The following is a 22,054-nucleotide window of genomic DNA, read 5'->3' as shown; positions in this document are numbered from 1 at the left end:
GTCTCTGGATCCTCCAGACAATAGCCTGATCCTTGTAGGAAAAATGGTGCCTTTGAGCCCTGCATCTGTTTATAGAGTAGGACGGGCCAGCCTGGCTCGAGAGACCACCAGACATGTCCAAGCCTGAAGTCTCCAGTTTTGTCACTGTTGTTTCTCTGTAAGGAGAGAGAACCACAGTGGTGGCCTGATCGTTAGAGACTGTCCTGCCGGAGAACCTGGCTCTATGAGAACCATTCAGTGCTTTGAGTCCCGTATACTGGTGGGAGGTCTGGGCACATTCCCTGGGAGAGTGCAGAGCACACAGGCTTTGAGTCAAACCCATGTGACTTTGAATCCTGGCCCTGCTTCTGTCTGTATATTTTAGGGAAGCTGTTGATTTCTTCCTTTCTCTAAATGAGAGTATTACTGACCCTGTAGAATAGTGAAAATAATGCAGTGTCTGGGGAAAGTCTTGCACAGTGCTCAGCACTAAGGAATAACTAGTCTGTCCTTTGCCCCACATCCTCACTGTTTCCTAATTGTGTAAAAGAAGTCCTTTCTCTGATATCTGGGTTAGAATCCCACAACCCAACCCAATCCCATTTTCTGTGTTTTTTTTTTTTCAAAAAATAGTGTCTCAGAAGAATCTTTGGTTTTTACTAGCAAAGCCAAGATATACAACAGATCCGCTGCTATCTAGTCTCACCTGTGCCTTCGACCTTTTGACATTGTCTGTGGCCATTTCTGTAGAAATTGTACAGGGGCCCTATTGTCATATTTATAATTCTCAAAACCTTCTTTGTTTACCTCTGCCCTATCCCAAGGAATCAAGAGTAATGTCTATGAGGACATAGAAGTAACAGTTCTCCTTTGCTTTGCAGGGTAGTGTTCCTGTCTTCTTGAATGACATGGCCAATGCCTGTCAGATGTACAAGAGGAGAACCTAAGAATGGGGATTGTATGTTCATGGAATGATTTCTCTGGAAGTGCTAAAGCCACCTGAAGCTCTGCTTTCCTTTTACTTTCCATTTTCGGAGACCTGCAAGCTATCCAGTATTTCCTCCCTGAGTGTGTTTGCCTGACACCGGGCTTCCTTTCCCAGTCTCCCCACCCCGGGACTGGCTGCCTTCTTCCACTGTTGAATATGGGTCAGAATAGGGAAACTCTTGCTTGTTTATTTTTAAAAAGGGAAGTCCTCAGTAGAGAACACAATCATTCCATTGTGCCATTTCAGCGGGATGGGTGGGTGGAGGAACGACAACAATGCAGGAGCAACTGATCCCGGGGAGCTGGCTCCTTCCCAGAATGTGACTTCTTGCAGCTCAGGAGGGGCTGCTGCGAGCCCCATCCCCTTCAGAGTGGAGTCTCAGGGCAACAAGACTGGATGATATGGACTGAAGTCCATTTGCCTTATGCTTTAGTGTATTGATTTGGCTGCAGCGTGAGGTGATAATGCAGTAAGTCTCTCTCCCGTTCCTACTTGTGGAAGATCATGACCTGTTTTGATTTCAAACCATTCTGAAAAACAGTAGAGGCCTAAGCACTTAATGTGATAACCACTTTTTTTCTCATCATCCATGTCTAGATTTCTGTTTCCCACATGCCCCAGGGGAGAGGCTGCGCATACCTTGCTTATTCTGCATTTTATTGGAAACTGAGGCATCACGATGGCTCTGGAAGTTAGCAAAAGGCAAGATGCTCTGCACACAGCACTGTGATAAAGTGTCCTTCTATGCAATAAAATGAATTACCTTCTAGAACGTTTAGAGATACTGAACAGATAGAGTTCACAGCCAAGGAAATACTAGTGGATTGATCGACTCTCCACATTTTCCTCAGGAATACAACCTAAGTTGCCTGCCTCTTCGACCACCAAAAGACTTCCAATTCCTTGTTTTCTCCTGAATTTTGGTAAACCAGGATGTTCCGTGGCTAAAGGCACAGCCTTCATGATCTCAGGGAAACATTTTAACCACAGTGTTATGGTACTGAACCTTGATTAGAGGTCATAGAAATTCAGGATGTGAAAACAGAAGCAGAGGATTTATTAAAATGGGAGATGTCAGACTGTATGTTTGCTCTCTGGGAAAATAGATTGATACCAATAAATACCGAGTGACTTATATTTCTCTTGTTTGCAGCTTTCTTTCTACCATGTTCCTTTTGTGAGGTTGAATCAGTTAGGTGTCAACATTTGCAAGGCACATCCAACCTGAGTAATGACCTGGAGTATAAAAAAGGATTTTAGGTGCATTTATATGCAAGACCAGGTATAGAGTGGCCTCACGTTAGGGTTGATACAGGTGCTCAAACTGACATTAGAATTTGAGTATATTCTTTTTCAGGTTATCTTTGATGCTGGGCTGTGTCTGGTGACCGGATTACTGCTGACAGCAAAAGGTAGACCTATACCTTTCCAGACTCATGCTGAGTCAAAGAAGACAACATTTCTTTCCAGTAGATCCTATAACCATCCTATGACTTTTCTCTCAACGATGTGTCAGTCCCTTCCTCAGTCATTGTGGTCTTATGGATAGACTTAGGCAAATAAGTGAATGCCTCATAAATTTACCATTAAAATATCATTATTGGTAATGTAGCTGGCATTTAATTTTAGATAAATGAAATCTAAATGTGTCTTGTAATAGAGGATCAAGTTGAAAATTTAAGTATAGAGTCACTGAAACACAGCACTACAATTACAGTTTTTCAGTAGAGAATCAAATTCAGTTGGTGTCATGCATCCCATATCTTTCAACAGCCTTTGATAATTTGCTAAGAACTCTGAAGTCACTACTTTTGCAGAGTTTCTAGGCAAAATAGTTACAGAAAAAGTCAGAAAGTTTGCAATAATTAGTAGAGTTTTGACTCTTTGGCATTTCTCTGTGCTAATTTGGAGAAGACAATCAATCTACACAGCATTAAAATACAAGGTTATGTGGGAAACAAAACCCGTGAGCCAATTGGTAAATGTCAGAGGTGCAGAATATGTAGAACTGGTGCTTTAGAGGGTGCACCTGATTCCTCAGTGTATGCCTCTCCACAAAGGCTAGGGGTGTCATTTGGAATTTGAAAGTTGTAAACGTCCTTCCTGTAGCACTTTGGTTAACACTTATTTTTTTCCATGTCTGTCTCTTCACATACTAAGATCTCTGTGGATTGGAAGAGTTATTTTCCTTTGATTACTAGGGGACTATATAGTAGGTACTCAAAGGAATGTACTCAATAGTAGGTACTCAATAATTTAGAGAAGATGGACCAAATGACACCAGAAGGTAAAACCCATCCTGGTATGGAGGTTTAATTTGATTACATTAAATGATAACTAGTACTATTTAGTAATTTAATTCAGGCCAAATTATTTCCCAAATCATCATTTTTTGGGGGAAGAAGGGTTCTAGATTGTTCTCATTAGTCCTCTGTTTGTTAAGGGATGGCATATCTGGTGTATTTCTGGGTTATGTTTTGATGTTATAGAAATGGCATAGTCTGGACTGAGTTCAGTTGAGATTAGTCAGGATTTCAATATTTTATTTTATTTTTTATTATTCTTCCCCCCCCCCCCCCGAGAAGGCATGTGAGCAGGAGGGAGGGGCAAAGGGAGGAGAGAGAGAATCTTAAGTAGGCTCCACGCCCAGTGCAGAGCCTGATACAGGGCTCCATCTTAGGACCCTGAGATCATGACCTGAGCCAAAATCAATAGTTGGGCACTTAACCAACTGAGCTACCTAGGCGCCCCAGGATTTCAGGATTTTAATGAAAAAAGTAGCACTACTGTTGGAGTTACATTTTTTCCACAGGTGAGTTATTCACACGGCATAACAATGAAAAGTTATTGACCATTATTGGAATTGAAGGATTCCAGCAAAGAGTTGCTTCCCTTGAAAATGTTCCTATTTCACACTGAGAGTCCTGGCCTACCCCTGGCACCCTGGCTGAAATTCCTCACCCAGAGTCCCCGTCTACAATGCTGCCCTTCAAACCTCTTGCTTCCCATATGGATCTGGAAGAGACAAAACCAAAAGAACCCATTCAATTCTCATGTTTCTGGTAGCACCAACCAGTCAGCTGAGGGAATTATCCTTAAAAGCTTTGAGACATGCATTCACTAATGAATATATCTTGGGTCTGTTGTCCACCTGGCAAGGGGACAGACCGCAATGAATGATATTCCTGCAATGAATGACATAGATTTAGTGTCAGCTTATGGTCTAGTGAAGAAGCGGTGGGCAGGCTGTTGAAAGACTGAGTTTTGACAAAGGGCAAGTAAAGGGTGCCAGATGTAAAAATGGGGGCACTAACCAAGTTTGAGGGGTCAGGGAAGCACATGTTGTAGTTGGCTGCGAGAAGGTTGGAGAAGCAAACTGTTCTGCATGGAAGGAACTATTTGCCTTAAGCTCCTCCAGCAGGAGAACCAGTCACCTGTGAGGAACTACCAAAGCCAGTATGGCTGATGCAATGGGCTGGAAGGAGAAACAGCTCACATGTGGCTGAAGAAGTAGGCAGTCAGGCCACGGGGGATTGTGAGAGCTATGATTTTAGACTTTATACTCAGATCACCAATAAGCTTTGTAGGATATTAGGCTGACCTAAAATCAGCAGTGACTTGATGAGTTTTTTCCTTCTCACCAGCTGCTCATTTTCCCCTCATGGCTCTTCTTTCACCATCTCTAACAGTCCAACACCATCATGGGTTCTCTCCATGGTGAATGAAGAGTACCTCCACGGGGTCCAGCCTTGTCAGTTGGAATCCTCTTCACCATTAGGTAACTGGCAGAGTAGCCCACACTCCAATCTAGTTTCCAAATGGAGTATCAACCTTTGAAGTCTAAACAGAAAAAAAGCAGGGAATATGCATGCACATCGCCTGCTGGTGTACAACATACCCTCCAATGGGCTGCGTCATGCAGCCCACAGGAGCAGAACCATTTCAGGATCCAGAAGTGGGAGAGAATAAGGAAAGGCACAAAAAATGTAAGCGGGTATGCTTTCCCAAAGTTGCTTTTTCCACATTCTTCCCCAACTACAAAGAAACTTATTTTTGTCTTGAAAAGACGGAAATATTGTTTAGGTTCTTAGAATTTAGAACTAACAAGAACGAAGGGCTTCAGAAAAATTATTTATATTGCATATTTTTTATGCATATTTTCATAGGTGTCAGCATGGATACACATTGTATGTAGTCCATTTCATGGGATATAATGATGGAACAACTAAGTGGCATTAACAGAAGTCAGGTTCAGTGCTACGCAGCAGAGTTCACAAAGGTAGAACAGTTTCTTCCACTAGGGAATTAGTCCAGAGAGGGCATCCCATACATGCACAGTTCACGGTAAGTGGACGATGTGATCACCGGTGTAGGAAAGGAAAATCTGTAGTATTTCAGGAGCTTTTTGGCAAATCGCTGTTAAGACAAAACGTCCCAATGGAATTGCTAATGCTCAACCCCACTCACCAAAAAAACAAAACAAAACAAACAAAACAACAACAACAACAAAATTGACTTAATCACACACTTCTGGGAAATGAACTTAAACCTCTCCAGCCAGGAATCACCCGATCAGCACATGATACCTCACTTGCCTGATAGACGCCTGCCATCCCTAAAGCAAAGCGACCTTGCAATAACCAACCCGTTTTGTTGTCCGGTCACTGCCAATGTCTTTGATCTCGCACAGCTCCTCAGAGCTCCCTTCTACCTGTTGGATTGGATGCTGCCCAAGTTGAATCGAGTTTTGTTGAAGCGAGTTCTCAAATGCTTTAATATGCCTCAGTGTATCTCGTGAGAGTCTAGGTGTCCCAAGAGGAAAGGAAGGGAGAGCCTCCGCAGCCGCCAGGGGCAGGGGGCCACCGGGGCACCGACCTGGGGTGCACCGACCTGGGGCGCCCCCTGAGCCCGCAGCTTTCCTGCTGCCTCTGGGGTGGGAGTCGCGCTGGGATCCTGGCTCCGCAGCTTCGTGGGAGGCGCTTTCAGACTCGACTCGGGCATTTCTCTGTCCAGATGGAGTCCAGATGCCGGCCGGAGTCAGCCTGGGCCTGACTTAGAAACTAGCAGGGACCGCAGGGAGGTCGGGGCTGAGAAGGTGGGCACGTAGGGCGGAGCGGGCGAGCGCTGGCCTCTGTCCCTCTTGGAACCGGAACGGTTCTGGGTCCGCCTCGGAAACCAGCCAGGGCTGGAGCCGGGGTCTGGCCGAGAAGCCCGACCCGACAGGGACGGGCTGGTTCCGTTTAGAACCGACCAGGTGCTGGTGGGGCGACCGGGTGCGGTTTAGTAACCGAGGGCGCGCCCTGGGTCGGGCCTAGAAACCCGAGAGGGCGGCAAGACCCGGGCCAGGGTGAGGCCTGCGCTGAGGCCGACGTGAGATGTGCGAGGCCGACCGAGCGGCCGCCTTCCCGCAGGCCAGGCTGAGCTGCTGCGGCCTCCCCGAGAGCTCTTCACCCTCCGAAGCTCATCCACTTACCCGGAGCCCTGGGCCAAGCACTCACCATAAGGGGTGGAGGGAAACGACTTTTCCTCCATGTAAGATTCCTGGTGGCCAGCAGGAGACCCGCTGGGACACCCCACTCACCCCAGAGCCTGCGGATGGCATCCTGCGAGAACTAGCACAAGCCTCTGGAGCTAACATTTCTTACCAAAGGTAGGGCTCCCATTTTCGTCTGTGTGTGTGGTGCCTGGTTGAGAGAAAAGGGCAGGATTTCATGTTACCCCACTTTTCTAGATTCAGATGAGTAGGCAAAATGTTTGTAAGGATAGGGTCTTTGAATTGTGACTGGTGAAGGTGCTCTTGGGTGCTCCTGGGTGGTCAGTCCCTTCCCCTCCCAGGGATATCTTTGGCCTTCTTGGTTGTCTCATTCTGTGTCCTGAGAACCTGGCTTGGCAACGGCCGGGTTGGCTCCCACATATCTCTGTGCAGAAATGTAGGTGGTTCTCCGTTTCTGCCTGGCATCCTAGCGACTGTTTCCAACGTCAGGGAAGTTGCAAATGTCTTTCTTTTGGGAGTGGATCTTGGGGAGTGGGGTAGTATCTTTGCCCCTTGTCCCTATGGGGTTGCTCATTACTGCTGGGAATATTTACTGCCTGTCCGAGGCTGAAACTTGACAAGATACTCAAAAGGATTTCTTTTTTACTTATCTTCTTTCTTAAGAAGTTCTATGGTCAGACCTTGGCCAAAGTGGAAGCTGATATTCAGCGCCTGACAGGAAATTTGTCCTAGGCTTTCTCCCTAAGCTAAATGATACTGTGGACCCAAAAAAGAGAGACAAACGTTCTGGAACTTTTGTGGAAGGATTTACTAAAACATTCCAAAGACACACAGCTCTGAATCTAGAACACAGGAATCTTTTGACTTTCACCTTAGTGAAGTTCCTTTCCCTGCTATGAAGATGCAAACTGAGGATAAGGTAGTTGGATGGGACGAGTGGTCTCCATATCTTTTGGGGTTGCAGCTCAATTCTTTGAGGAATTAGAAGCAGTTGTGCATACCTTATAAATCGAATCTTTAAAAGAACAGAAATGTGGTCTGAAAACTATTCAAAGTCCTTCCATGTGGTTTACCAGTCCCCAAACCTCTATTCATCTGGAAGGCTTGCAGAGGGTATCTAAGATCTGGACTGAGGGAACAGGAGTTCTTCTCCATGGAACTTGGATTTGTCTCTGTGCCTATTGTGATGTAAGTATTTTAGGTAGCCTTTCCCAGGAACCAAGGTAATTCTTACAAGGAGAGGAAAAAAGAAAAGGATATTTTGCACAATATGTCTATGAAAAATCTTTAAAGTCTCTTTCACAAACCTTAAAAGGTATCTGAGTAGGTAAATTTATTCCATCTACCAGTAAACACATTGGATCCTGGGACTCCAGGTTCAGGAACTGAGCGGAGAGCATAACCATCGGAGCCACCCAGGCCACCCCTCATAACTAAAATTTTAAAATGAAAGCTGTGAGATCTGTTCAAACTGTTTGTATATTTAGGTATAGTAATATATGTATGCTCTAGATACATTGGGGTTTTTTCTCTCTACCTTTGACTAGTATTTCCAAAATTAGTTTTCTTGAAATTTTTATTTAAATTCCTATTAACATGCAGTGTAATGTTAGCTTCAGGTATACAGTACAGTGATCCGACACCTCCACAGGACACCCAGTGCTCATCACAACCAGTGTGCTCCTCCATCCCCATCACCAAGTTCCCCATCACCCCACATCCCTCCTCATCTGGTAACCATTAGTTTGTCCTCTATAGCTGAGTCTGTTTTTTAGCTTGCCTCTCTTTTTCTCCCCTCTGCTCAATTTGTTTCTTAAATTCCACAGATGAGTGAAATACTTCTCTTTCTATGATTTATTTTGCTTAGCATGATACTCTGTAGCCCTATCCATGTCATTGCAAATGGGAAAATTTCATTCCTTTTTATGGCTGAATAGTATTCCATTTAAAATATAGACATCACATCTTCTTTATCCATTCATTAGTTGGGGACACTTGGGCTATTTCCATAATTTGGCGATTGTAGATAACGGTGCTACAAACATCAGGGTGCATGTATCCCTTTGGGTAATTACCTAGTAGTGTAATTGCTGGACTGTAGGGTGGTTGTATTTTTAACCTGTCAAGTTAATCGATGAAGTGTTCTATATACTGGCTAAAAGACAAATAAGCATTATATAAATATACTCTGATAAATACAGAAACTAACCCAAATATTTGGCAAGTTCACATGATCTAGGATAGTCCTCAGTAAATAAAAGCTAATTTAGGTTTATTGGTTTAATTGAAACAGGGAGATCTTGAGAGTTCCCAGTATTAAATATAATACTTTTATTCTTCCTCAGTTTACCAGAAGTCAAATAAGCTTATGTTTCGTTCACATCAAATTCTGTGACAGAATTTGTCAGAAGGCAATTTTAGATGGCCAGCTATTTAATGTCTCTAGAAGTTTTCTGAGTAATCTAAGTATAATTGTTATGGCCAAGTAAATTAAGATATATGTAAGACAAAAGTTTATAAATGAGCTTTTCCTCAATAACTGTATTTTATGATAGGTCTACTTTAAAGTAGTCTCTCAAATGTTCTTGGGACATCTCAGCCCATATAATCCTGTGAGCCAGTTTCTTATGATAAATCTTGAATTTGGACAGAAATTAAGAAGGATTGTCTTCACAGACAGACGGGATATTCTGAGGCAAAGCACTGCTGGAGAGAGAAACAGACAGATAGGGGCAATTGGGGGTAATAACCAAGAATAGCCAGCATTTATCGGCCACTTATGAAATGTCAGGCACAAGCTTAGCACTTTGCACACATCAGGTCATTTCCTCGTTGTTCATGTATGAAGACTGAGAGAGCATGGAACCTTGTCTTGCTCCTAACTATATTCTCCATATATAGAACACAAAAACTATTAAAACCATCTTCTGAAGGAACGGATGACTCCATGGTAGAGCTACAATCCTAAAGCCCCATGACCTCAGTTTGAGCGCTATGTCAGAAAGATGGGCACCAAAAAAGGGTACGCTCGATCCTGTGTTCCACCTAATTCTCACCAAAGAGTGAACTTTGAGAACAAATGAAGTTTTAGAAATGTTTTAAAGCTAGAATTACTTTGTCTTTCAGGGTTTCTTGGTTTTGCCTTTGTACTTAGAAATTAAAAAAATTCCTTTTTTGCTATGCATTTTGACTCGACTCTCTTGAAGACTTACACCGACTATCTGAAAACCCAGACGGGAAAGGTCTTATTGATTTAACTGGAGGAGGGGAGAGAGGCAGCAGGCAAAGCAGAAGGAGAAGAGAAGAGCTTTTCATTTGCAGGCCAGAATCCTGAAGGTTCAGAAAACCTGTATTCCCCCAGGGACAGGTAGGGAGGTGGGTGGGGGAGAGGGCAGCACACCAAGTCCATTTTCTCCTATCTATCTTACCTGATTTGTCTCTAGTGGTTCATAAACCGAGAAAAAGCCAGTGGATACCAAGCAGGACAAAAAGGGTACTTAGAGCTCAGGGAGGACATACAGCAAGTTTTGTTTTATGTCAAACACTTAACGAGGGGCTGGATCTGTTTTTACGTGGTCATGGATTCTGCTTACCAGTGAATGTGGTGTTTCATTTTCCACGGGAGAGAGAGTAATAGTCCTCACCAGGAGCCTGCCCTTCAGGCCTGGTACTGAATAATTACTGGACTGCTGAAAGCTTCCAAGTAGAAGCTCAGCCTCCACTATACCGCTTGGCTCCTGTTCCCATTCCAGCTACTTTAAGCTCTTGTAAACAGCCTTTGTTTTCCATTACAAGCTGGGAAATGTGACCGTGTGGCAGTGGTGCCGGGTCCCTGGAGAGGGCCTGCCAGGGAGGCCGTTTCCTCACATCTCCTTTCAGCTTGTAACTTGCTGTCGAGGTTGGCTAATCACTGAAGCTCCATGTCTTCCCATCCTATTCTGTTCCCCTAATTTACAGAACAGCCAGAGACCCGCTTGAGGACTAGCGGATCGACCAGATGTTTCCTGAGCACAGACAGAGTCCGTTTCCCCTTGCACATCATCTTGTGAGAGGGGAGGGCCGGCAGGGCGCTCACCCCTGCTGACATCATTGGGCGAGGTGGCCTGGGGGAGAATTTCAAAGCAGGGCAGCTTGGCCAGGGAAGAGCTCAGCTGGTGGCCCTGGGCTGGGATTAACTGACCCAGATGCCTAGGGAGAAGGATTTAGCAATTTAAGTGTGTTGGTTCTCTGGGAGGAAGTAGCCCCTCCATTCCCTGCACATCCCTGGGCTATGGATGAACTTCGCTGGTGGCTCCACATACACAGTCAGGATCACCTTCACTTCCGTCCAAATCCCTGTGGTTCCCGGACTTTTGCTTGAGGTTGTGATGAGACAAGCTCATTTGATTGCAGTGATTGATGGCAAAATCATAATAAATGATAATGATAATAATAATAATAAATTAGTGGGCCTTCTTCCCCAAATGCAACATAGGGGACCCACATGCTAACAAATCTATCATTTTGCATCACTTCCTTATAGATCACTAGCTTGTCAGATTCAGGGTGGTAGGAACCAATAAAACTTTTTAATATAGAGAACAACTGACATGGATTTAATTGCCAGCTTCCCCTTAGGAAGGTCATTAAAAGTAGATGAAACCAAGTAAATGAATAGACTGTGCCATTTACTATCATTCCAGTTTCATAAAAGAAAGGTTAGTTTAGCCTCTTCTGCTCAAATCCTTCCAAGGAATTGTCTTCACTGCTCCTAATCAAATCCAAACTACCAGGACCTGAACAGTTCCAAGTGACCCAGGATCGGGCCCCTGCCTACTTTTCAAGCTCCGCTTCCTTTTCCTGATTTCATTCCAGCCCCATTTCTGCACCTCAAAATTGCTATGGTCTTTGCATTGCTATTCCCAACATCTGGAATGCTATCCCCCCAGATTTGTATACAGTGCTCTGCCAATGGTAGGCAGCTTTCTGACATGGCTCTCAGCGGCCCCCAACTCCTGATAGTAACACCTTTATGTAGTCCTACCCCCTCCCCATATGTGAGCTGGACCTAATGACTAGCTTCTAAAGAATGGACTAGAATAGAAGAGGCTTTCTCTGAAGAGTAACAGCAGTGATGGGAGTCATATAGACATTAGGTTATAAAAGACTGTGACCTCATCCTTGCTTAATTCTCTCTGGCTCTCCTGGCGTACTTGTTCCAATGAAGCAAGTTGCCATGTGTGAGCTGGCCTATGGTGAGACTGGTGTGACAAAGAACTGAAGGTGGACTCTTGGCCAACAGCCAGTCTGAACTGAGACAGTCATTCCAACAACCGAGGAGCCACTGAATCCTGCCAACAACCATCTGAGTGAGACTGGAAGCCGATTCTTCCCTGTTGGGCTTTGCAATGACTGCAGTCCCAGAGGACATCCTGTTTGCAGCCTGGCAGGAGATGCTGAGCCAGGGACACTGGAACCAGCTGAACCCATGCACCGGTGCAGGCACCTCAAACATTGAGACAGCAAAGGTTTCATTTTAAGGCAGTTAGTTCTGGGGTAATTTGTTACATGCAACAGATAACTCTAATACACTGCTTCACTCTTTGTAGGCCTCTGCTCAAGTGTCTCCTTCTTAAAGTAGTCTCTCAGCTGCAAAACAAAACAAGTGAAACAATATTAATCACACTTAATTCTTTGTCCCCTCATGCATTTGTATATTTATTCATGGAAGTTATGACCACTTAACATTTACATTATGTATTTATTTATTTGTTGACTTTCTGGTAGAATGAAAATTCAGGCAATACCCCTCTTGTTCCTGTTTGAAGAAGATGGACATGTATTTGTCTTGATAGTGCTTACATTTATTCAACAAATATTTATTGTAGGCGACTATTTGCCAGGCCCAGTGATTATAGATTATTTATTCCTGTTCTCTGGAAGTGGGGCCAGTTAATTTTAGTCTACATTTTTTTTTTTATGATAGTCACAGTGAGAGAGAGAGAGAGAGAGAGAGAGAGAGGCAGAGACATAAGCAGAGGAAGAAGCAGGCTCCATGCACCGGCAGCCTGATGTGGGATTCAATCCCAGGTCTCCAGGATCGTGCCCTGGGCCAAAGGCAGGCACCAAACCGCTGTGCCACCCAGGGATCCCTAGTCTACATTTTTTTAAGCTAAGTTGCTCTGTTTTGATAAGGCATTTTTCTGTGCCTTTAAGCATGTGAAAAGCATGCAATATAGGATGGAGTCAGGGTGAAAGCAGTGTGTGCTTTATTGAGGTTCATTGTTGGATTAACATACTTTTTTGAGAAGTTCTTATTTCACACTCTGCTGAAGTCCAACTTCCTGGTAGTTTCATCTACTGGCCTTAGCTTTCCTCCTGGAAATAATGAAGAGCTTATCTAGTCTTCCTCCATAAGCCAGTTCTAATTGCCCCCATTAACTCTGTTCTTGAGGTGTAAGTTTTATTTTTCATTTTATTTTATTTTTTTAAGATTTTATTTATTTATTCATGAGAGACACACAGAGAGAGGCAGAGACATAGACAGAGGGAGAGGCAGACTCCTCTCAGGGAGCTGGATATGGGAGGATCCAGGATCACTCCTGGAGCCGAAGGTTGACTTTCAACCACTGAGCCACCCAGGCATCCCATCAGGTGTAAGTTTTATTTTATGAATTTATTGCCTCCTTTTATGCTCTAAACTTTTCATGGATATTTAGTGTTTCTTTATTTTATGTTCCTCTTTGTAGTTGAGATTGCAAATTCAGCTTTCTGCTTGCTGGAGAGGCAGTGTGTGATCCGTAGCTATTGGCCCTCTCTCTACCCAGTTTCCAATGAGAGTGGTAAGACCTGTGATGACATAACATGGTCTCCTGCAGCAGCAGTACCTGGGAGCTATGTTGTGTGTCTGTCTTAAGCTCCCACCATTGAATCTTGAGGCAGATTTCTCCGTTTCTGGGTGTGGGTGTATAGAGGGTGGGGGGGTAGATGGTGGTTAATCTGCCTGGCTGCTCTCCTGTTGTCATGGGAAATATCAGAGGTAGATTACCTCTGAATGTGGGATATCCTATTGTGTCCCTATCCTTGACATGCTTTCTTCCTATGAGTCCTGATCTCCAGCTTTCTTTGCATTTTATCTCTTCTGTTTTCTCTTTGTTTTGGACGATGAGATATAATAATCCTTATGTTTGAATCGTTATGTTTTAATTCTGATGTTTGTATTTCTGCATGTATGTTTTATGTATTTAAAAAGATAGGGGATCCCTGGGTGGCTCAGCAGTTTAGCACCTGCCTTTGGTCCAGGGTGTGATCCTGGAGTCCTGAGATCGAGTCCCACATCTGGCTCCCTGCATGGAGCCTGCTTCTCCCTATGCCTGTTTTTCAGCCTCTCTCTCTCTCTCTCTCTGTGTGTGTTTGTGTGTCGTGAATAAATGGGTGAAATCTTAAATAAAATAAAATAAAAATATAAACTATAACTATGTATATTTTATATCCATAAATGTGTGAATATATGTAGTCAGTCAGCTTAGCTGCCATCTGAGACCATTAGCTCTACTCCCTTTTCTGTTGGCTCTGCTTAAAGATCATGATCATATTCTCCCTTATTCTGTCCTCCTTAGTCTAGATATCCCAAGTTCTTTTTTCCCTCAGCTTTTTGGGGAAACAATGGATATACATCACCATACAAGTTTCAGGTATACAGTGTGATGGCTCAATTTACATAGGCTTCCAAATGACCACCACGACAGGCTCAGCCAACATCCATCATCTATGTAGGCACAATAAAGAGAAAAGAAAAGCATTTGTCCTTGGGATTAGAACTCCCAGGATCCACTCCTTTAACAACCCGCTATATGACATACAGCGGTGTTAACTATGGATACCATGCTGTACTTTATATCCCTGATTCCTTTAATGATTCTATAATAATTTTCTGACCCCCTTCTCACCAAAACCACCGCCTCTATTCCTATAGACCTGTTGACTGAATGCACTCCAGTGGCTCCCAGTGTTGAGTAGAATATTCAGAGTAAAGTGAAACTATTACTTTTTATATTCTGTGCTTCCTCCCATGCCGTCTAAGTCTGGGAGACCTTTTTTTCTTGTACCATATATTTACACTATTGGCTCATAATAATCAGTTCCCTTTCCACCCTCTCAAATTGTAATATATCACCTGTGTCAAGCAGCAGTTGCCCCAGCCTCTACTTGTGTAATTGATCCTCCGCCAAAATGAAAGGCTTCACACTTCTCTCTCATGAGTTTTACCATGTTAGTTTTAAGCTCCACATCCTGTTGCAGTGTGTGTTGGGAGACACAGCAAACTAGCTTCAACCTATTCTTGCCTTTACCAAATGATACTCCTTTGATATATATATTGAAGCCCAGTGATTAGTGACTCCTTCCATCTATAGAACATTTTCTCCTCCATTATTCATTTATCTGAGAGCATTCTAAACTAGCTTCTTAAAAAAATAAAATAAGTAAATAAACTAGCTTCTTTAACTGAAGCCCGTTTTTACTCACTGGAATTATGATATCCCTTTATTCATTAAAGATTTATAAAGGGCCGGCTCTGTGCCAAGAGCCAAGCTTTGTTATTCTGAGTTAAATGAAGAAACATGGTTCTTGACCATGGTTTTATAATCATTTGTAGACTTATTATTATAATTGCCAGTGATTATATAGCCAAACTTTGACTTCTTTAAAAAAAACGAATCTTGATAAAGCAAAAATGGTGTAGTATTATTTGCAGAATCTAGGTGGTGGTCTGATGAGTTTCACTTAGAACTTTTCTGTATGTTTGAAAATTTTCATGATAAATTGTTTTTTTGTTTGTTTGTTTGTTTATTTGTTTTGCCCGACGTGGGATTCGATCCCCGGTCTCCAGGATCCCGCCCTGGGCCAAAGGCAGGCGCCAAAACGCTGTGCCACCCAGGGATCCCCATGATAAATTGTTGAAGGAAAACTTGCGTATCCTTCACAAGCTCTATTTCTTTTATTGTCTTCAGCCATGGAATTGTAAAAATTAATTGTTTGTTAAAATTCTTTACATTGCTTTACTTTTTACATAATTCAGGACACCACAGCCTTTCCCCCCCAGGGCTCTTGGGAGAAGTTATCATGTAATAGAAAGAACACTTGCATTGGTGACGGACTAGGTAGGACTCAAACCGAATGCAGCACCTATTGGCTTTGTGCCCCCAGCAAGTCTCTTAATGTCACTGAGCCTTGATTTTTCTCATCCCTAAAATGGAGTTAATCATGTTCACACCCCTTGCTGTTGTGAAAACGAACTAAAATTATGTCCATAAACACTCAGCATATTTAAGATGCATCCTGCCCCATTTCTACCACGTCTTTCACTTATCTACCTTGCACATACCATTATTTCCTTCCTTACAAATCTGAATTAAGTAGTTAATACCCATCCATGCTTTTTTCTTCCTTTGCCCTTTGGAAAATAAAATTTCTCGTAACTCAAATCCATAACGCATTACTGGATGCTTTGGGTTAGCAAATATGGGATCAGGAGATTTGAATGTATCCATCACCTTCACTTTCCTTCTTGTTCAGGTATGGGATTGATGTTAAGGAAGTGCCATTCATATCCTGACCAGGTGGCCTGAAATTGCTGCTGTTTTGTAAATGCTTTGTTGTCAATTCCTGTCTTGACTTAGTATGTTTATGTTACTGTCTGTGTGTCCTGATTGCTCTGTCTGCAGTATCTTCCCATTCAAACCTGTGAAAGCCCTATACTTCCTTTAAGAACAAGTTCAGTACTGTGTCCTTTACTCTTGATGTTTCTACTGTATCATGTCATTTTTCAAACTATCTTAAAGAGCTTACTATTAATGGTTATGTAGCCAGAGAAACACAGCTCTTCCATTTTTCAGTTCCCTGCCTATAAGACTGGGTGCACTCTTTAGGCGCTTTTGAGAGATCATTCATGGGTGCCTACATGGATGAATGACTAGAATTCATCATCCCTGGGTCTCAGTTTATTTCTATGAAATAAGAGAGATAGCCAGGTCGCTTCAGAAGCCTGTTTGAGCCCTGAAATCCTATGATTCTTTGTCTTCATACAGTATACTTTTTTATTTCAGGTATTTGTCTTAATGCCAGTGCTTTCTGTATAGTCAGAAGCTCTTAATTTTTAAGCACCTAGGATTTGGAGGCTTATACATCCCCTCTCTATGACACTTTACCCTTAATTGCACCAAGGGTATGCTGAATTGATATATCTAACCAGTCCCTGATTATCTCCACCCCAAATAAATAAACATTCATTTCCCCATCCCTTTCACCCTACCATCCCCTGCATCTCCCAGATTACCTATACTTTAGAATATTTCTTCAGTCCTGTGATGTCGCTTTGAAGAAGGTTGATTAGATTCATGTCTTCTGGAGGAGTCTGCCTGGTTTCTGGGTAAGTACTGAGATTATGCTGGTTCTTTTTAGTCTCAGATCCTGTATCCTCCTGCAGCTGCCGAGTTACTTGCTTTTGAAGATATTTAAATTCTAAATTCAGAAATAGTTTGCCCTCACTGAGTATTCTGGAGAGTGAGGAGCACTCCCAGAAGGCAAAGAGGCATGTCAGGTGTGTGTGAGACTGCATCTCATATATATTCCTCTCTTTTCACCCTTTAAGTGCCAGCTTGTGGAACATAGCTCATGTTCTCACTTCTCTGCCCTCTCTACTGGACACACTCTTCAGATCCTCTCCACCCTTTCTGACTGCTAAGCTTAGTCATCCTCCAGATATCAGTCGACAATACTACTTCCTGCAGAAAGAGTTTCTTGAATCGCCTATCATAACATTTGTTGCACTGTCTGGTGATTGCCTGATTATTTGTGTGATTTCTTAACTACATTTCATGGGAGGAGATACCGTCTTTCTAGTTGTATTCCTAGAGCTTAGCACAGTGTTTGACACACAATAGTTTCTCATTGTGTATGTATTTTGTGAACCAATGGACATAGTGGTCCCAGTTCTTATTGGAGTTGACATAGATGCACAAAATTAGCACACAATGTCTCTTGTTGTATATTAATAAAATATGCAGTGTATAGTATATTAATGCCTCTTATTTTGCAACTCCTAGAGATTCCTGTGGGCATACTATTGTTTTTTTCACTGTGCAGAAAGGAAAATTTAGGCTTAGAAGTTATATGATTTCCCAAGATTACACTACCACTAGAAAGTAGCACAATTGATTTAAACCTCTGCTATCAAATTAAGTATACTATCCATAATGCTGCAAAGTGTGCAGCAAATGTCACAAATTTGGTACAAAATCCTACTGCATTGCAGAAATGGTAGAATTAACTCCTAGATAAGTTGATACTTGAGCTTAGATTTGAAAGACAACTAATTTTTTTAAAAAGTATGTTATTATCAAAACCAAACCAAAGAATAACCCTTATGCATTTTAAAGATTTTTTTTTAATTTATTTATTCATGAGAGACAGAGAGAGAGAGAGAGAGGCAGAGACACGGCAGAGGGAGAAGCAGGCTCCATGCAGGGAGCCCCATGCGGGACTCAATCTCGGGTCTCCAGGACCACGCCCTGGGTTGAAGGCAGGTGTTAAACCGCTGAGCCACCCAGGGATCCCCACATTTTAATTAATTCAACTAATATAGATTAGTAAGAAGCAAAAATTCACCCTTTCTTACTCTAATTACATTCCCAAGACAGTAAACACTGTTATGCATACTCCTTTCTTTTCTTTTTTTTTTTTTTTTAACTTCAGTACAACTTGGGCAACCTGGTATCCAGTACATTTATATTCACCTCCTGCATTTGTAACTGCTGCATGTCATTCTTTTGTAGGAATGTTTCATAGTTTTTTTAACCAATCTTCTTCTGTTGGCACTTACTTAGATGACTTTCCATATTCTCCCCTGTAAACAGTTCTGCAATAATCTTTCTTGAATATATGTTTCTGAGTCCTCATTAAAGATTTTCTGTCCATCAATTGCTTAAAATGGGATCTCTTGTGTCTTAGGTTATCTGCAGTTTAAATTGTGAGAGAAACTAACAGCAATGCATAGAATGTGTAAAAGCTAGATTTGGAGGGGAAAAACATTCAAGGTGGGGAAAGTCACACAAATAAAGGTACCAAAAGACATAAGTCACATTTCTTTATTGTTCTGGAGATGTTTCAGCATTTTGACCCATTGTGTGAGCTCTGATGACAAATTCTAGCTCCTGCCAAAGACCAGAAGCTATTTGTCAGTATGTCTCTTTATCCTCTCTCCTGTCCCTTTAATGATGAAGTCCCTCGAGGTTAAACACTCTCATTATTAATCTTACCACAAGAATCCCTGAAAACCAATGTTTGCTGCCCTTTGGTTCTTTACTTTAATGACTCCTCACCACACACAGACCCCTTATTGTGCTATTCACAACTTTCCAGATGAAACCAAAGGCTTGGATTCAGCTGTAGTCAAAACGAATTCTCTACAATTCCACACACATACATGCACTAAACCTCCTCTTTCCACCAGTGACTAAAACTTAAAATTGAATGAACGTAACATGAGATATTTCTAAAGAGCTATCCCCTCACAATCAGCTTTATTAGAGGCACAAATGTGCAGTCGCATTTAATGGTGTTTATTTTAAAACATATGATGTTTACCCTTGAAAGCCTATTATGCATCTCTCACCTTACAGTGAACAAAAGGGCATTGTAACTTCATGTAGTCTGACTGCTTGCTTAAATTTAGGTCTCCACTCAAATGAGAAAAATACTTGAGTATCAGTCATCTTGGAATCCAAGGGACTTATTCATAGAGCATGTGGGGCTCTATTCATAAATGATTTATGTCTTTGCATAAAGGGGAGTGGGGGTTGTGTGTGTTGCTCAGAGAACCATCGACTGCCTCTCCTGAGTAATTTATACAAGATCAATATTTATCAAAGTGAGCCAAGAATTGTGCCATAACTCTGAGAGCCAAATACTTCGTTTATAGTTCCCTCATCCATGGAAGGGAGCATGACAGGTTAAAATGTTTGCATAAAAGCTACTTAAAGTGGTTCTCACTTGGTTCCTGTTGCTTTAGATACAGTGTGATGCTTTGGCAGATTTCTGTCATGGTTGTTGCTCAATGACTAACACATAATAGATGTTTTTAAAAATGTATTTGTTTAATTAATGACTAAAGGGAAATAATCAAACTTTCCAAAAAGAAAGGGAGGTTGCCTACTGTATTTATTCTTTTAACATTTATTAATTAAGCACCTGCTAAGCCTTATACATTGAGTGAGGGCATAGTTATTGCTTGGAATGCTCTCCCAGACATATGTGTAAACAAAAGCATATTAACGAAAAGTGCTGTGTGCTCTGTTAAAGATTTTTAAAAAGCATTTTGGAGATCCAGACGAAGGAGGAACTAATTCTGTCCAGAGAAGTTTAAGAAAGGATAAGAATAAGTAGGAGTTAAACAAGCAGATGGTAAATAGGAGAGGGAATTTTAGAAAGAAGTAATAGCATGAACAAAGAAAACAGGAGAGACTTTCAAAATGCAAGAATAAGGTAGATGTGTTACCATGAAAGATTAGAGTACTTGTGTCAATAAGGGGAAATAAGTATGAAATTTTCCATTAGAATTGAATTATACACTCAACCAGTGAGCTATTATTTTACTTTGTAAGCAAGAGGAGACTTCTATAGATTTTTAAACAGAGAAGTGAAATACTTAGATTTCTCTTAGCAGTTTATCTGGTGGCACAATTTATACTATCTGTATGTCATCTGGTAGAGAAGGATAGAAATGAGATGACATGAGTTCCAATTTACTTATCAATTCTATGAAATTTATATACATCTATAAGAAAACAAAGTATATCAGAACATGTGAAAAATAGCTATGAGGGGGATAGTAATTTTGATGGTGGCAGTCTCCTCTTGATTTCCAGAGTTTTCCTTTGATATAGGAGTTAGGCCATAATGGAGTCTACAAAAATGAGTGCTGAACAATAGTGTAATCCTAAAGTGATAAAATCATGCTGATGGGTTATGGTGATTTTTTATCATCAGCATCACCACCATGGTTGCTACTTAGAAACCACCAAGTTTAACAGCAGCTGTTAATTGTTCATCAATGCCTAAACACTCAGAAATATTTATAGAACTAATACAATTCACAGATTTCTATTGGCAGGAACTGGTCATCAGCATTTTGGGTGTCTTAGCTTCTATGCCTTTTTCACATGGGGCTTGGCAAGAGTGATATGTATCAGAAACATATGGACAATTTTGGTTGGAGATGGGCTGTCTTCTTCCCCTCCCATCTCCTCTGGCCATAGAAAGTATCCTTGGATCCTTATTGTTTTTCTCCCTAATCATACATTTAAGAAAACCTCCTTTTTTAAATGAAATGCCCTATAGGAAATTTAACTGAACCTGTTAAAACTTCCACATGAAGTTAACAGTGAACTGAAGAATAGATATATTACTGACCTTTATAAATGCAAATATGATGGCCTGGAGAGATTCGTGAAATGTATTTGTTTTTTCATTTTAAATCTTTCAGCATTGTTAAGAATTAAGACTCTGGCTAAGACTAGAACCAGGGGGCACCTGGGTGGCTCAGTGGTTGAGTGTCTGCCTTTGGCTCGGGTCATGATCCTGGGTCCTGGGATCGAGTCCCACATCAAGCTGCCCGCAGGGAGCCTGCCTCTCCCTCTGCCTATGTCTCTGCCTCCTCTCTCTCTCATGAATAAGTAAATAAAAATCTTAAAAAAAAATACTAGAATCAAGACAGTTGTGAAGTGCACAGCAATTACCTTGCATTTAATTTACTATATTTGAAAATTATATTTTTTCAGTTTCCTCAGATTTAAAATAAATTCTAACACTTTTAACTTGTTTCTAGTTTTATTTGTACAAGATATTTTTACAACTACTATTTTATATCCTCCTAAAATGCTAAGAGTAAGTAGATATTAGTGATAATGATAATTCTAGTATTGGTAAGAATAATGTTTTTGATGATGATGAAGATGATGATGGTAACTATAATTTATTAGAATTTCCTATGTTCTAGTATGAGGTAAAGAACTAAAAACCTAGTTGTGAAGTGAGTGTTCAAGGTTACACAGCCAGTAAGTGTTAGAACACATTTTGGAATTTAAGTCTTTTGTCTTCTGGTGCAAGCTCTTTCACCTAGGTATTGCCAAATCTCACACATAAAATGCCCTTCCTACTCCTTAGGTGATGCATCTCACTTCTATGGGAATTTGGATTAACCTCACCTCTGAGAAGCACTCCCTACCACTTACCAGCCATGTGGTTTTAAGCAAATTATTATTATTTTTTTAAATTTTTATTCATTCATGATAGTCACACAGAGAGAGAGAGAGGCAGAGACACAGGCAGAGGGAGAAGCAGGCTCCATGCACCAGGAGCCCGACGTGGGATTTGATCCCTGGTCTCCAGGATCGCGCCCTGGGCCAAAGGCAGGCACCAAACCGCTGCGCCACCTAGGGATCCCTTAAGCAAATTATTTAACATGAGTTTACTCATCCTAAAAAAAGGAGGTAACAATATGTGTCTTAGGCATTGTTGCAAAAATCAAGTGGCTTAACCTTGAAGGCCTAGAAAAG

General features: G+C 41.7%; 1 protein-coding gene and 1 long non-coding RNA gene across 9 annotated transcripts in view; one reads left to right on the top strand and one right to left on the bottom strand.

Moving 5' to 3' along the window:
* Positions 1–22,054, top strand: part of LOC140606472 (phosphatidylcholine transfer protein-like) — a 51,789-nt gene that overhangs the window by 23,829 nt on the left and 5,906 nt on the right. For 5 of the 7 annotated variants that reach the window (XR_012008795.1, XM_072779925.1, XM_072779924.1 and 2 more), the window contains 3 exons: positions 861–907; positions 1,565–1,669; positions 2,325–2,379. Coding sequence is in view for 5 of the 7 variants with exons in the window: in XM_072779925.1 (XP_072636026.1) it covers positions 861–907; positions 1,565–1,637 (120 nt within the window). In the remaining 2 variants the exon portion in view is untranslated. Of the gene's footprint in view, positions 1–860; positions 1,437–1,564; positions 2,103–2,324; positions 2,380–22,054 lie in introns of those variants that run through there. The other 2 variants (XR_012008796.1, XM_072779923.1) reach the window with 2 other exon arrangements.
* LOC140606477 (uncharacterized) lies at positions 4,958–16,422 on the bottom strand. Of its 2 annotated transcripts, XR_012008806.1 has the most exons (5): positions 15,995–16,422; positions 14,617–14,732; positions 14,121–14,208; positions 7,333–11,946; positions 4,961–5,383 (listed from the first exon to the last, which is right to left on the bottom strand). It is a non-coding gene; the product is annotated as an uncharacterized lncRNA (long non-coding RNA). The 2 variants fall into 2 exon arrangements; XR_012008805.1 differs by lacking the exon at positions 15,995–16,422 and having other exon boundaries at positions 4,958–5,383; positions 14,617–14,879.

Source organism: Canis lupus, chromosome 16 (genome assembly GCF_048164855.1).
Source record: "Canis lupus baileyi chromosome 16, mCanLup2.hap1, whole genome shotgun sequence".
NCBI classification, from domain to species: domain Eukaryota; kingdom Metazoa; phylum Chordata; class Mammalia; order Carnivora; family Canidae; genus Canis; species Canis lupus.
Note: the sequence above shows the minus strand (reverse complement) of the source record. Positions and strands in the feature narration are given on the sequence as shown.